This window comes from Halichoerus grypus, chromosome 15 (genome assembly GCF_964656455.1).
Source record: "Halichoerus grypus chromosome 15, mHalGry1.hap1.1, whole genome shotgun sequence".
In the NCBI taxonomy this organism is placed as follows: Eukaryota; Metazoa; Chordata; class Mammalia; order Carnivora; family Phocidae; genus Halichoerus; species Halichoerus grypus.
Window position 1 is genome coordinate 50,167,452 of NC_135726.1, and position 15,731 is coordinate 50,183,182.

General features: G+C 41.2%; 1 protein-coding gene across 12 annotated transcripts in view; it reads left to right on the forward strand.

Annotated features, from left to right (window-relative positions):
- The window catches only part of ZNF283 (zinc finger protein 283), a 113,858-nt gene that overhangs the window by 88,484 nt on the left and 9,643 nt on the right, over positions 1–15,731 (forward strand). For 5 of the 12 annotated variants that reach the window (XM_078062607.1, XM_078062606.1, XM_078062605.1 and 2 more), the window contains exons 4-7: positions 2,310–2,363; positions 7,710–7,812; positions 9,701–9,788; positions 11,590–11,716. In XM_078062607.1, coding sequence (XP_077918733.1) covers positions 7,748–7,812; positions 9,701–9,788; positions 11,590–11,716 — 280 coding nt within the window. In that variant the 5' untranslated portion in view covers positions 2,310–2,363; positions 7,710–7,747. Of the gene's footprint in view, positions 1–1,101; positions 2,015–2,309; positions 2,364–7,709; positions 7,813–9,700; positions 9,789–11,589; positions 11,717–15,731 lie in introns of those variants that run through there. The other 7 variants (XM_078062611.1, XM_078062612.1, XM_036093648.2 and 4 more) reach the window with 7 other exon arrangements.

Genomic DNA, 15,731 nt, shown 5'->3' on the forward strand with positions numbered 1-15,731 from the left:
GGCTCTGCTCTAATCTACCTGCTTCCACAAGTAGGAAATTATTTCCTTAGTCCAGGGTTTTCAAAGTTATCTGGTTAAGTATCCTTAACATTACAGAAGATTGGAAACCTACAGCAGCCACTCCATGACTGGATGTTACTTTGATTTCTTGTTTCATCTTTTTAAAAAAAGATTTTATTTATTTGTCAGAGAGAGAGAGAGTGGCAGGCAGAGGGAGAAGCAGACTCCCCACTAAGCCAGGAGCCTGATGCGGGGCTCGATCCCAGGACCCTGGGATCATGACCTGAGCTGAAGGCAGACACTTAACTGACTGAGCCACCCAGGCATCCCTATTTCTTCTTTCTTTTAAAATGTTGATTTGCATTCTTTCCAATAAAACAGCATTGGTTCATTATAAAAATCATTATAAAATCATTTGGTAAATAAATTGCAAATATTTTTCTGCATCTCAAATTTGATGCTCCAAGATGTAATAACACTATTTTATAGATAATGAAACTGTGGAAATAATGAAACTCACTATCCTAACACAGTCACAATTATCCAGGCATATATAGTGATTGGCAGTCAGATAATCAAACTAACACCGCACTGTTTTTCGATCTCAGCTGGACAGTGATCCACTTTCATAATCATCATAGTATGCACACAAAAGGAAAGTCTATAAAAAAAACCTCACAGATATTAAGTCGTTCTCGGTTACTGATATTAACACACAATGTCACACATCTCGTCTCTCAGTCCAGAGACCTTTGCATATGATCACAATATCAATCCATGACCACGTATTGTTGCTATTCAACAGTGGTATGTAATTTCTAACACAAACCGCCTTACACCTAAGGAAACAAAGATTCACACTAACACAAACTATCCCATGAATGTAAACAACTCCACTTAAGGTCCCACTCACCGAATTGGACCCACAAACTCACCCAGAGGAAGACGCACCCATCTGTTCAACTGCCAGACCCTGCTCCAGTCTCTCGTAATCTAGATAAGCTCGCGGCCTAGCTCATTCCCACGGACCTTAACTGAGATGTTCCCGCTCACTGAAGCCTAAGTCCCTGGTCTCCGCCCCCGTCCCCCCCGCCGCCCTCCGCCCCCTTCCCGTCTCCACCTCCTCTGGAGTCCAGAATGCGTTCCTCAGCCTTCCTTTGAGAACCATTCATCAAAGACCACAACCATTCATCAAAGATGTTGTTTGACAACAACATAAAAGACAATTGAGCTGCGAGGTTCGCCGAGCAGGGACCTACTCCCTGCAGCAAAGACTAGAACGAACTCCGGGTTGACTTCGGAAAAAGCGCCTTTGCTACGCGTAGCCGAGTTGCATGCTGGGAGCAGCCTAAGGGTCCAGGGTCCCGGCTTCCGGGGATTTGCCCGCCGCGGACTACATTTCCCAGAAGTCCCCGGGCACAGGTCTTTTTCCGGGCGGGGCGAGTTTGCCCGCGGAGACCTCTTTGGATGGCCAGATTCCCAGCCTCCCAGGACGTTCCGGCTCTTACTTCCCATAAACCTGTGGGTCCGTTTCCGGTGTCCTGAAGGTTTTTGGACTCGGCGAGTTGAGGTGCTCGCGTCGGAGGAAGTAATCAGCGCCGGGTCAGAACCGGCAGCGAGGGTGGGGGTGACTCCGGGCAGCGCCCGAGTTGAGGAGGCCCGGGTCGCGGACAGGGCATGTCGCGTTCGGAGCCTCCAGCCTGTGTGCGCGCGAGCGGTTGAGGAGGATGGTGTGTGACAGCCGGCGTGGCCGGGCCGGGGTGTGTCTCCGTAATGGTGTTTGCGGTTGGGAATGTGTGATGGGGTGATGAGGTGCGTGGCCTTGTGGTTTTGCTTTGGCCGTTTGTGCTCCAAGTTCCCTCTAGACTTTCTTTGGGCCTGCCAAAGTTAAGTGACCGCAAGAGAAGGAGTCCTACGCTAAGAAGGCATAGGTCCAGTCTTGGGAGGAGCATTGTACATCCGGAAGTGTGCTCATGACTTGCTCCTAGGAAGACGTGATGGGGAGGTCCCAGAGGTAAGATCCATAGAAGGGGCGCGTCTGGGAACTCCTTGGGAGCCAGCTACCTGTTTCGGGGCCGCTGCAACCAGACCTCTGTCCCCAACAATTGCTGTCAGCTCAGAGATAGAGTCCAGCCTTCCTTTCAATTCCATTTGGTTTTGTGTGGATGAAGGCAGATATGACTCTAGACGGCGTTTTGGTTTTCCGTTTTGGTTTTTGTTTTGTTTTGTTTTTAAGTTAGGTCTGTGCTCCAAGAAATGTTGGTGTCTCATGATTCTTTTTTTCCCCCTACTGCTGCCGGGTTTTTAAGAAGCACCCTGAGGAGGAGGAAAGAACTGTTGCATATTTTGAAATCAAGGTTCAGGTGAGTGTGTGTTTCTTTCTTTTTTTTTCCCCACACAATTACTTTTGTTTTTAGATCATGGGAATATTTGCTTTCCTTGGCCTGCAATATCACTGGTAGTGTCTATCCTGGGTTTTCCTTCTGGTGAATGACCCACCCTACTCATGTATCTCTCTTCTTAGTGACCCTCTATTGCCCCTATTCTCAATCAGTAGCTAGCTGTTCAAATGGCAAATTATTCAAATCCTTCGGTGCATTCTCCTTTTCTGAGTATGCTGATGGTGTAGAAATACACCTCCTAGAGATTAGTGTTAGAGTTTTATTTTAGGCTATGATTACTTGAGGAGGTTGGTATTTAGGTGGTATCATGTGCAAACTATTCTCTGTCTTCTCCACAGTCATGATTTTTAAATCAAGGCACGGTAGAAGAATTGTTTCAGTTAATAAATGACAGTGTTGTGAGGCTTTTAGGGTGTGGGAATGTGGTTGGTCTTTGAGCATAGGGGTTTGCAGTTTGCACCAGCAAGGACAGAAACTTTCAGATGATCTTTAGGTAGAAATCTGTAACATTGCTAACATGAGTTATTTCAGGTCCTGCTTTGTGAGTGTTGTAGAAGCGGTACTGTGTTACGGTTAAGAGTAAGGCTCTGGACCTAGAGCATCTGTATTCAAATCCTGGCTCTACCTGTCACTAGCTCTGTGAGCTTAGGTGACTCAGGCTCTCTGTGTCACATCTACAAAATTAAGGCAAAATAATGCCTACCTCATGGCGGTTATAACGATATAAAATGAGTCAATGTGTGTAAAGCTCCTCAGAACAGGGCCTGCCCCATGATACAGGCTTAGTGAATATTAAGATTTGCTGTTACATGGTGATTCTGGATCATTTCACATCAACTTTTTATGATTGAAATTTGAGAGAAATATGAAGACGATTGTGATGGGTGCTTTAAGTTTAAAAAAGTGACCAGATGCTCAAATGGTCTAGTACAGGAAATCTTAACCTGAGGTCTTGTTCCATTTATGAGCTGCCAGGTGATCGCAAACCCCTTGAAATTGAGGCAGAATTTTTGTAAATATTTGTAAATTTATTTTTTTAAGTGGGCAAAATGTCTATAATTTCATTAGATTGTCAAGTGTACATGACCCAGAAAAGGTCTAGCTTCATTGGTCTGGAATTAAGATTTAATAGCTGGGAAGGAACTTTTACAAAATTAGGGTCCAGTGATACGGAAACAGTTAAGTAAATTGCAGTATATCCTGTAATGGAATAATGTGCACCTAATAAAAATTATGCCTATAAAGAATCAAAAGGAAAAATGTAAATAATAAAATATTAAGTAGTACTTGTAGTAATGAACAAAAGTCCCCAAGATTATGATGAGTTATATAAGAATCCCGTTCAGTGAAAGAAAGTTTTTTTGTTTTTTTTTTTTAAAGATTTTATTTATTCATTTGAGAGAGAATGAGATAGAGAGAGCATGAGGGGGGGAGGGTCAGAGGGAGAAGCAGACTCCCCGCCGAGCAGGGAGCCCGATGCGGGACTCGATCCCGGGACTCCAGGATCATCACCTGAGCCGAAGGCAGTCGCTTAACCAACTGAGCCACCCAGGCGCCCGAAAGAAAGTTTTGAAAGACATTTTTCAGGAATTGTATCCAAAATGTTTTTTAATTGACTCTTCAGTGAAGAAGTGGAGAGGTGTAGCCACACTTGTTGAGCATCTGTTCTGTACCAGATATTGTTCTGTTTATGTGCATATATTTCCTTCCTCCGACTTTGAAGGTGACTTACATAATTGGTGTTCATTGTGGGGGGATTTTTTTTATTTAAGATTTTTATTTATTTATTTGACAGAGAGAGAGACAGTGAGAGAGGGAACACAAGCAGGGGGAGTGGGAGAGGGAGAAGCAGGCTTCCAGCGGAGCAGGGAGCCCAATGCGGGGCTCGATCCCAGGACCCTGGGATCATGACCTGAGCCGAAGGCAGACGCCCAACAGCTGAGCCACCCAGGCGCCCCCTTTTTATTATTTTTTTTAAAATTTCATTTATTTATTTTCGTGAGACAGATAGAGTGGGGGGGCGAGCTTAAGCTGGGGGGAGGGGCAGAGGGAGAAGCAGACTCCCCCCTCAGCAGGGAGCCCGATGCGGGACTTGATCCCAAAGGCAGATGCTTAACCGACTGAGCCACCCAGGTGCCCATTACAGGGGAATCTTGGCAGTGACAGTGTCTCAGTGTAGTGGTGAGCTGCAGCTGCAGATGTTCGACAGCTAGGAGGTGTACTTTGTTTCCGGCACGCTGATTTTCAGTGTTGGGTCTGTTTTTTCAATTTTCTTAATGGCTGAAAGATGCCCCTTCCCTATCATTCAATTTTTTACATTTGGAAATATCTTTGTATTTCTGATTATGAAATTCATATAGGTTTGTTGCAAAAAATTCAACAATCCAGGAAACATATAGAGAAGGAAGTTAAAATTACATCCTCTGAAGTTAATCATTCTTAATACTTTGGTGTGTTTCAGTTTACATTTTTTGTGTGTGAGCCTATGTGTCTGGTTTTGTTTCTGCAGAATAAGATAACAGTAATTGGTGATACAGTTGAGTTGAAGACTCTCTAGCCCTTATTTTGAAGAAGAAGAAATCCAACCCAGATGTGGGTTTTATTTTAATCTTGAATATGTAGAAAGAAGAGGGAAGTGTCAGTGATTTCTTATTTAAAAACCTGAAGTATTAACAACTTTTAGGCATATAGAAACACCATTTAAAAATTAGTTATAAGGGCGACAAAGACAGACTTTCAGAATTAGATTATTTTAAAGGTTCCTTCCATAGAAAGTAGTGATAATTTTCCAGTGTATATGTTCCGTCTTATGAAAATCTATTTTATAGGGGTGCCTGGGTGGCTCAGTGGGTTAAGCGTCTGCCTTCAGCTCAGGTCATGATCCCAGGGTCCTGGGATCGAGTCCTGCATCGGGCTCCCTGCTCAGCAGAGAGCCTGCTTCTCCCTCTCCCTCTGCTACTTTTTTTCTCTCTCTCTCTATCAAATAAATAAATAAAAATCTTTTCAAAAAAAGGTGTTTAAAAAAAAAAGAAAATCTATTTTATAAATAATATTTCCAAAGACAGATACTAATTCCAGAAGGTAGAATAAGAAGGTTGTAGTGATCAATATTCAAATAAACCACCAATTTGCACAGAACAAGATCGCATCTTTGGTTAATGTTCTCTTGACATCTAATTGGGTAATATTTTCTGAGCCAGCTTTATAATGCTGAGTCCTATCTCTGTTTGCCGCTTCTGGGAGGAGGGGATATCTCCTGTATGTCTTTCTGAGACCCTGTTTTGCTTATGTTGTTATTTAGGAAGAATAGCAAGCTCAAGGCTGGGCTGTGAAACTTTAGTTAACTTTGTAAGAAAATAGGCCTGAAAAGTACAGATTTTATTATGAAAAAATGGAAAGGGGCGTTAACTTTCTTTAGAATAAGGGACAATAATCTTTTGCATCTTTAATAACGGCTAATTGTTGTACATCTGTTGTTGTTATTTTTGTTGTTGTTGTTGTTTTAAGTAATCTCTGCACCCAGCGTGGGGCTCAAACTCATAACCCTGAGATCGAGAGCCACATGCTCCTGTGAAGGAGCCAGCCAGGCGCCCCTATTGTACACCAGTATTTTTTGTGGATTTTCTTACATAATCGTCAATGCAGCCCTCTGGTGGTAGACAATGTTCCTATTCGTCTTTTTTTTTTTTTTAAAGATTTTTATTTATTTATTTAACAGAGAGAGAGAGAGAGAGAGAGAGAGAGCACAAGTAGGCAGAGCAGTAGGCAGAGGCAGAGGGAGAAGCAGGCTCCCCGCCGAGCAAGGAGCCCCATGCGGGGCTCGATCCCAGGACCCTGGGATCATGACCTGAGCCGAAGGCAGACCCTTAACTGAGCCACCCAGGCGCCCCCTATTCGTCTTTTATTGGCAAGGAAATAGAAGTGTTGAGAAATTGGTCACTGTCAAGCCCACTTTCACATCTTGAAAGTCCAACACCAGAGTTTTTATCTTAATTTCAGATACACTTCCCACATCGTGTATACTTTACAAACCTGCCTGCCTCCCTAAGGAATTGATTATGTGTGTCTTTCTTCATCAGTTGATATGGTCTAATACCATCAAACTAATGAGGACATAGCAGGCCACAATCTAGCAAACCATTTGCTTACTGTTAGGTAGTTTCTGATTCTGTTATCATAAATGATTTTTGGTTGAATATTCTTTTTTTTTTAAATTTTATTATGTTATGTTAGTCACCATACGTGATTAGTTATTGATGTGGTGATCCACGATCCATTGTTTGCGTATAACACCCAGTGCTCCATGCAGTACGTGCCCTCCTTAATACCCATCACTGGGCTAACCAACCCCCCCACCCCCCTCCTCTCTAAAACCCTGTTTGTTTCTCAGAGTCCATAGTCCCTCATGGTTCATCTTTCCCTCTGATTTACACCCGCTTCATTTTTCCCTTCCTTCTCCTAATGTCCTCCATGCTATTTCTTATGTTCCACAAATAAGTGAAACTGTATGATAATTGACTTTCTCTGCTTGACTTATTTCACTTAGCATAATCTCCTCCAGTCCCATCCATGTTGATATAAAATTTGGGTATTCATCCTTTCTGATGGCTGAGTAATATTCCATTGTATATATGGACCACATCTTCTTTATCCATTCATCTGTTGAAGGGCATCTCGGCTCTTTCCACAGTTTGGCTATTGTGGACATTGCTGCTATGAACATTGGGGTGCATATGGCCCTTCTTTTCACTACATCTGTGTCTTTGGGGTAAATACCCAGTAGTGCAATTGCTGGGTCATAGTGTAGCTCTATTTTTAAATTTTTGAGGAACCTCCACACTGTTTTCCAAAGTGGCTGTACCAACTTGCATTCCCACCAACAGTGTAAGAGGGTTCCCCTTTCTCCACAACCTCTCCCACATTTGTTGTTTCTTTCCCTGTCCATTTTTGCCATTCTGACTGGTGTAAGGTGGTATCTCAATGTGGTTTTGATTTGAATTTCCCTGATGGCTAATGATGATGAACATTTTTTCATGTGTCTGTTAGCCATTTGTATGTCTTCTTCAGAGAAGTGTCTTTTCATATCTTCTGCCCACTTTTTGACTTGATTATTTGTTTTTTGGGTGTTGAGTTTGAGAAGTTCTTTATAGATCTTGGATACCAGCCCTTTATCTGTAGTGTCCTTTGCAAATATCTTCTCCCATTCTGTGGGTTGCCTCTTTGTTTTGTTGACTGTTTCCTTTGCTGTGCAGAAGCTTTTTATCTTGATGAAGTCCCAAAAGTTCATTTTTGCTTTTGTTTCACTAGCTTTTGGAGATGTGTCTTGAAAGAAGTTGCTGTGGCCGATGTCAAAGAGGTTACTGCCTATGTTCTCCTCTAGGATTTGGATGGATTCCTGTCTCACATTGAGGTCTTTCATCCACTTTGAGTTTATCTTTGTGTATGGTGTTAGAGAATGGTCGAGTTTCAGTCTTCTGCAGGTGGCTGTCCAATTTTCCCAGCACCATTTATTGAAGAGACTGTCTTTTTTCCATTGCATGTTTTTTCCTGCTTTGTTGAAGATTATTTGGCCATAGAGTTGAGGGTCCATATCTGGGTTCTCTATTCTGTTCCATTGGTCTATATGTCCTAAAATTTGTATGGAATCAGAAAAGACCCTGAATCGCCAAGGAAATGTTGAAAAAGAAAAACAAAGCTGGGGGCATCACGTTGCCCAATTTCAAGCTATATTACAAAGCTGTGATCACCAAGACAGCATGGTACTGGTACAAAATATTCTTTTTTTTAAAGATTTATTTATTTTAGAGAGAGAGCATAAGTGGGAGGGCAGAAGGAGAGGGAGAGAGAATCTCCACACTCTGCTGAGTGTGGAGCCCGAGGTGGAGCTCAGCCCCATGACCCTGATATCATGACCTGAGCCGAAACCAAGAGTCGGACAGTTAACCGACTGTGCCACCCAGGTGCCCCTGGGTGAACATTCATGTATATACATCTGTACTTCTTTAACTGTTTAAGCATACATTTCCGTAAGGGAATTTTGGGTAAAAATTTGCCCCAATTTTAAGAGCCTGAGATAGTACTTGGGAGGTAATACAATAACTGAAAGACATGGTTGTTACCTTTAAGACAAGGAAGACTAAATCTACATAGGAATAACTAGGCTGCCAGCAACAAAGGCCAATGAGCAATTCAGGCAACCTGTCTTAAGAACTCATAGGAAGGTAATTATAGGAAATACTGTTGGGTCATGACCAGCTTTTTGGAGGCAAATGCAATTTGTCCTGAGTTTTATACCTTACAGGTTTTATCCTACTAATGTTTGTTGCTAAGTGAGACTAACAGGATCAGGTGATTCAGCAGTTATCGGGAGAGTATCATGTCTAAAAAGACAGGTCAGATACAAAATAAACCCATGTGTCAGAAGATGTGAAAAGAAACAGGCTTGCGATCTCATCAATATATCCATGACATTTCTTGGGGAATTTTAGCCATTTTTTTCTAGGCAGGACATGAGTGTATATAGAAATTATGTAGTTAGTATAATGCATGGCCCTGGTTACAACAACTCTACAGATACTTAAACAAAAAGAACATTATTACCACAATAAAAACTTTATTGTATATACACCTATAACTCCTAAACACTTTTTTCATCTATTGACATCTGATTGTCAATCTTTTCTATATTGATATATACATATACTTTATAAATATAATCATACTATACATTCTGAAAGCTATATTTTTTCCTTTTTTTATTATGTTCAATTAGCCAACATATAATACATCATTAGTTTTTGATGTAGTAAGCTATATATTCTATTGACAATATATCTTGATTATTTTCCCCAACTTAGCGTAGTTTTATAGCATTTTACTGCATGGATGTTCTGAATGCATTAAGAGGTCAGCTTTTGGGGCTCAGGCAATTGTACATCCTGTCCACTACTGTGTCTTGACCAACTTTCTTCAGCCCCAAGCCTGTGAAGGATGTTCTGGCTCGGACCATGTGCCTCTTTCTCAGCCCTGAGAAGTGGCGCTGGTGGGAGGAGGATCCGATCTGGGCAGCACTCAGTGGTCCAACCTCTGGCCCATATCAGCATCCCCAGAATCAGGCATTGCCAGAAACCTTCCTACTGAAGGACGTTTGGGTTTTAGGTGAGGGTTTAGATTCCACAGATGGTTGTGGGGGTGTGGAGTAGAAGCAGGAATGGAAGAGATAAAAGTTTATATTAGCTTAAGTCAAGATGGGATCACTTAAGCACACCTGGTCTAAAGCTTTTTTTTTCCTTCCCCAGCTCTGGCTTTTCTGGATTCTGTGCTTCACCAATCGAGGAACCCCATGGATTATTAATTAGTTCTTGCAGTTCTAGAACCATGACTGATGTAAGTTGTTATTTCTCTGTCCTTGAAATACTGTGATTTTTAGGTCATATGAATCTTCTCCTTAATTGTCCTAAAGCTTTCTGCATAACAGAACCCCAGTCCTGAACCTGCTTCTCAGTGCCTATTCCAGTAAAGGACAGTGCCAAATAGCCCAGTGTCCTTCCCATGTGCTTTTCCAATCAGTGTCATCATATCATTGAACACATTATCCAACATCTGTGTGCTCAGTCTTCTATCAAAAGCAGTGAAGGGATAGGAGTCTTTTGAGGGAAATACTTGAGCTCCTGTCAAAGAATAACTCAAAGAAATATAATTAACAGCACATTTTCACTTGTATACAAGGAAAACCAAGAGTAGATTGATTTCATCTATCAAGGCGCAAACAGGATTTCTATAAGAGAAGGAGAAAAGAGAGAATGAAAGACTATAGACATTTTGAAAACAACAGTTACTCCTTTTTCAGGTTAAGGTTCTGATTGGCAGGCATCTAGGGAAGAAACCAGTCAGGATACAATGCCCTTAGACAGCTGGATGGTCATCCAAGAGAACGCTTTCAATTGCTTGTGCCTTCTCTGGAAGAGCTTTGGTGTTTACTTAGGACATATCCACAGCAGGCTGTCTTGGGTAGTGCCCTTTGTTATCACCTCTGTCTTTTTTCCACTAGGGCTGTACGAGTTCCCTTATCAGAATTTCTTATTCTTGCGTCGGGTCTGTGAGGTGATGGTTCAGTGATGAGGGTCTCATTTGACCACACAGTCAAACTTGGAACTTCTTCACAGACCTGAGTTTCCCAGAGAGAGAAGATGGAATTTGGGTTTTCTTGGTCCCAGCCTCAGTTTCTGTGAGGCTTTGCAAGGCTTTTAGGATGAGGGGCCTTGTGAGTGGGTCTTTCCAGGGAAAGTGGTTCCCTAATCGATGAATACCAGTGTTAAGTTCATTTGGTTATTGACTAGGGTGCGCAGATATTGGGTGATAGCTGTGTCATTTACTTTGTGCCCTGTCAATGGCCTCCAACTCAGGAATGAGGAAAAGTGTTAGGTGAGGGGTGGTTGATGGTAACAAGAAGGTGATCTGGATTTCTAAATACTGGATGATAATAGATTCCTAGAATGAAGAAAATAGAATTTTTGTCCAACCTCACTGTATAAATACAGTAGAGATATTAATCTCATGTATCTATATGATGACCTGAATTGCAGCTAATAAAAACTTCTTATGTATTCATCATTATAAGAGAAAAGACTTATGATGTAATCTAACAGAGTGATTTACTTGAGGCTTAACGGTAATCCTTAATTTAGTGGAAATCATTTTTCTCAAATAGAGATTTTATAGTGCATTTGGGAAAAAAAGTTTTGTTTGTTTTTTTGTATTCCTTGAAAGTTGGTGCAGCAGGTCACGTTAATGAAGAATTTATGAGGCAGGCACATAGCAAGTTGTGTGTATGTATACACCCTCATCAACAGCCTTCCCCCACCCCCACTATTTGTATTTAATAGAAGAGAAACTGGGATTATTTTATAGATTACCAGACAGGTCTAGTTATTTCCCAATATCCTAGAAGTTTTTTTCTGTTGTAACAAGATTCTTCTAGAACACGTAGACACTCTGCTTTAGCCATACGAATTTCTTTACTTTTCCCTACCTGTACATATCATAGGCTTCCAACCTACTTGATTGTTATATTTTCCTCTTCTTGCAGTTTATCCTTCACAATCCTTTTTTTCTCCTCTTGGAAATATTTTCTTAAATCCTGAAATTTCTTGAATTGCACAAGTAATGTATGGGTTTTTGGTTTTAGGGCTTGGTGACTTTCAGGGATGTGGCCATCGACTTCTCTCAGGAGGAGTGGGAGTGCCTGGACCCTGCTCAGAGAGACTTGTACATGGATGTGATGTTGGAGAACTATAGTAACTTGGTCTCATTGGGTAAGGTCATCTGCCTGAAATATTTTAGAGTCTGTCTCTGCACCATCGGCTTTTGCTATGGGAATGATAGGGCTGTCTTTGAAGAAACCAGGTGAATCTCTTCTCCCTGTGTTCAAAGGGATGTTTTGATATTTGTTGGATTAGAAATGGGTTCATCAAGCTCCTTCCTCTTCCCATACCTTCACACCTTCCTCTGGCTTTTCCTGCAGTGGCCTCTCTTCTTTAATAACTAAGGAGCTGGATTTGCATTATGGAGCATTTAATTCATAACCATTGTCAAAGAAACCAGGTTTCATACTATGTTTAACTTTAGCATATCTAGAGATGATCTGTGACCTTGCTACTCAAAGTGTGGTTGTTTTGAGAAACCGTAGGAAGGCCAGAGCAGAGTTAGTGAAGGAGAAGATACCAAGAAGTTAGTGAAGAAGCTAGATAAGGCCCAGGTGATAGGCAGTTTTGTTGGTTTGGAGGAGGAATGTGGATTGTTTTCTCAGTGATTAGAAGCCTTCATGTGGTTTATGTAGGGTTTTAGCTTTTTTTATTGTTAAGTATTACATACTTAACATCAGCTTCTTCTGGGGCTTTTTAGGTCCTACCCTAGACCTTCAGAAGAGAGTTTGCATTTAGACAAGATCCCCAGGTGATTGTTATACACATTAAAGAAACACTGCTCTTTGTTATTTTTTGACCAAAATGCGGGGAGTACAGCTAGAAACAGGGTCTTGATGTACCGTGACTTTGCAAAGAGCCTCTCCATTTTATGTAGAGGAGGATTGGATAAACAGAATTCATTTTATACTAAGTGAACAAATTACTTTTCAACATATTTGAGGTTGAAAGTTGCAATCTGTGAACTTTGCATTTTACAAAGTTAAATTCGACACTGAATTAAATACTAAAAATGTCTCATGAAACTCCTTTTTTGTTAGCAAAATAACAACAGTAATAATACTAATCCTAATACTTAACACTGTGCTTACTATAAACCAGGCTGTGTTTTAAGCAGAGCAAATACTTTAGCTTATTTAACTTTAACAACATCCCCATGAGGCAGGTAATGTTTTTGTCAAACCCTTTTTATAGATGAGAATACAGAGACACATACAGTGTAAGTGACTTCCCAGGGTCACACAGCTACTGGGAGAAGTAGCTGCAATTGAGCCTGTAAGGAGGTCTGGCTCATGAGTCTGTGTTCGCAACCACTGTTTTCTATTTGCTCCAAAGAGAAGGCGCCTGAGTGAATAAAACAAGATCATTTTCCTACTGATGTGATCTCATGCTTTTCATTTCCATCATACTTCTCTTCTGTGAAGTCTTTATCAATATTATTTTTACTTTTTATTGCAAATTTAACCAAATGTTTTGAGCTCATCATTTAAAAAAAAAAAGTCTATACCATTTAGCATTTCTTTTCTTGCAAGCAGACACTCCATTTCTCAGTTGGATGTGACATTATGGGAGCAAGGACAAGAGTCCTGGATGGTTGTGGGGGGAGGGCCAAGAAGTTGGAACCCAGGAAGGCAAAGGCAGGAGGGAACCATCATTGCAGGGAAACAACCTCACAGGTCACACAGGAGGAGGAGAAACAGGTGGGATGGTGTTTGGAAAACTCCCTACGAAGGACGAAGGCCTCTGGAGGGAGGAAACTGAGATCTCATTTTGGGCTACCAAACAAACTTTCATCTGATCTCATTTCTTACTCTTTGATTTTCTTCTCGTATTTCCCTCCCATTTCAGCAAGGAAGGCATTCTCTTTTGTTTCTGGTGCAGCCATTCTACTTCTATGTTGGATTCAGCTGCTTTCCAGCACTTTTGCATTTCTGCAAGTGTATGAATGAATAAATGCATTCATTCATAAGTTCTGCAAATATTTTGACTGCCTGCTTCTAGCCAGGCATTGTATTGGGCACTATCGATACAGTCATGCACAACGTTGATAACTTGCCCATTCTCAAATGCAGTTTTATGTAGTCAGAAAGAAACTGAAAATAAGTACATAAATAAGTACATAAATAATGTCATATAATGAAACATATTGGTTAAAGAAGGTAAAGAGCATAAGAGAATAGAAAATGATAGAAATTGGGGCACCTGGGTGGCTCAGTCGTTAAGCGTCTGCCTTCGGCTCAGGTCATGATCCCAGAATCCTGGGATCGAGCCCCGCATCGGGCTCCCTGCTCGGCTGGAAGCCTGCTTCTCCCTCTCCCACTCCCCCTGCTTGTGTTCCCTCTCTTGCTATGTCTCTCTCTCTGTGTCAAATAAATAAAATCTTTAAAAAAAAAAAAAAAAAAAGAAAATGATAGAAATTGATAGGTCTAATTTAGATAAGATGGTCAGGGAAAGCTTTCTTGAATAGAAACATGAAAACTGGGATCAAATTTTATGACTATTTGGGGGAGGAATATATCTGTCACAGTGAACAGTAAATGCAAAGGCTCAGTGGTTGCAAAGAAACTGTTGGAATTGTAAGAAGGCCAGGGCAGAGTTAGTAAAGGAGCGTAAAGAAATTAGGTTGGTGAGATAGGTGAGGGCTCAATAATACAGTTTTTTTGTTGTTGTTTTAGGGTTTTGGGTTATGTAGCCTTTCAGTCTGAAAGAGTTCATACATCTTTCCTTGACTTGCATTCCTAGCTGCTTTTGAAGATTATAGGCCAGTTATTTTGTGGAGTGTCCCTCATTTGAGTTTGTCTGCACTTTTCTTCATGATTAGACTTAGATTTATGCATCTTTGGCAGTAATATCACAGAATTGATGCTGTGTTCTTGCATTCTGTCAGGTAATGCAAATGGTTTGTCATTACTGATGATACTTTGAGCGCTTGATTAGGTTAGTGTCTGCTGGCTTCCTCCTTGTAAAAAAAAAATTTTTTTTTTAAAGATTTATTTATTTATTTATTTGACAGAGAGAGAGAGCACAAGTAGGCAGAGCAGCAGGCAGAGAGAGAGGGAGAAGCAGGCTCTCCACTGAGCAGGGACCCCAACACGGGGCCCAATCCCAGAACCTCATGACCCGAGCCGAAGGCAGACTCCTAACCGACTGAGCCACCCAGGCGCCCCTCCTCTTGTAAAATTAATAATTTTTCCTTTAATGGGTATTTTTTGAGGAGGAACTTGGAAACTATTAAATATATCTGTCCAAATTTTCAATTTATTCATATATTGGATCTTTAGTTGGTGGGTTGTAAGCTGTTCTTATTTATTTTGAAGTTCAAAATATTTGAGCTTGTCCCAGATTTGATCTATGGGAACCCTCTCCTGAGGCTTCTGTGTCCTTTGGCACAACTCTGTTACTCATTGAGCATCTCCTTATTTTCTGACACAACAGCATGTTGGCTCATCTTGTACTTTCCCTGCTCCAGTCCTAAAGTCAACCATTTCTTCAAGGTGGCCTAGTTTCTTTTAGTCGAGAATGGTAGTTAGAAGCCAATATTTTCATACTAGGGTTGCTCATTGCTGTTGGGAGATGGCTGCTCCCAAGTCTCTGAGTGGTCAGAGCTAGGGAATATACTTATATACATACATACGTGTGTACACACACATTTACATCTGTGTATTGAAAACCATGAGATGACCCCCACCTCCCCTCCAGCAACCTTCAGTTTGTTTCCTATAGTTAAGCGTCTCTTATGGTTGGCCTCCCTCTCTGTTTTTATCTTATTTTATTTTTCCTTCCCTTCCCCTATGTTTATCTGTTTTGTTTCTTAAATTCCACATATGAGTGAAATCATGTGGTACTTGTCTTTTTCTGACTATTTCACTTAGCATATTATCCTCTAGTTCCATCCATGTCGTTGGAAATGGCAAGATTTCATTCTTTTTGTAGGCTGCGTAATATTCCGGTGTGTGTGTGTGTGTGTGTGTGTGTGTGTGTGTGTGTACCACATCTTCTTTATCCATTCATCTGTCAATGGACACTGGGCTCTTCCCATATTTTGGTTATTATGGACATTGCTACTATAAACATTGGGGTGCATGTGCCCCTTCAAATCACTATGTTTGTATCCTTTGGATAAATA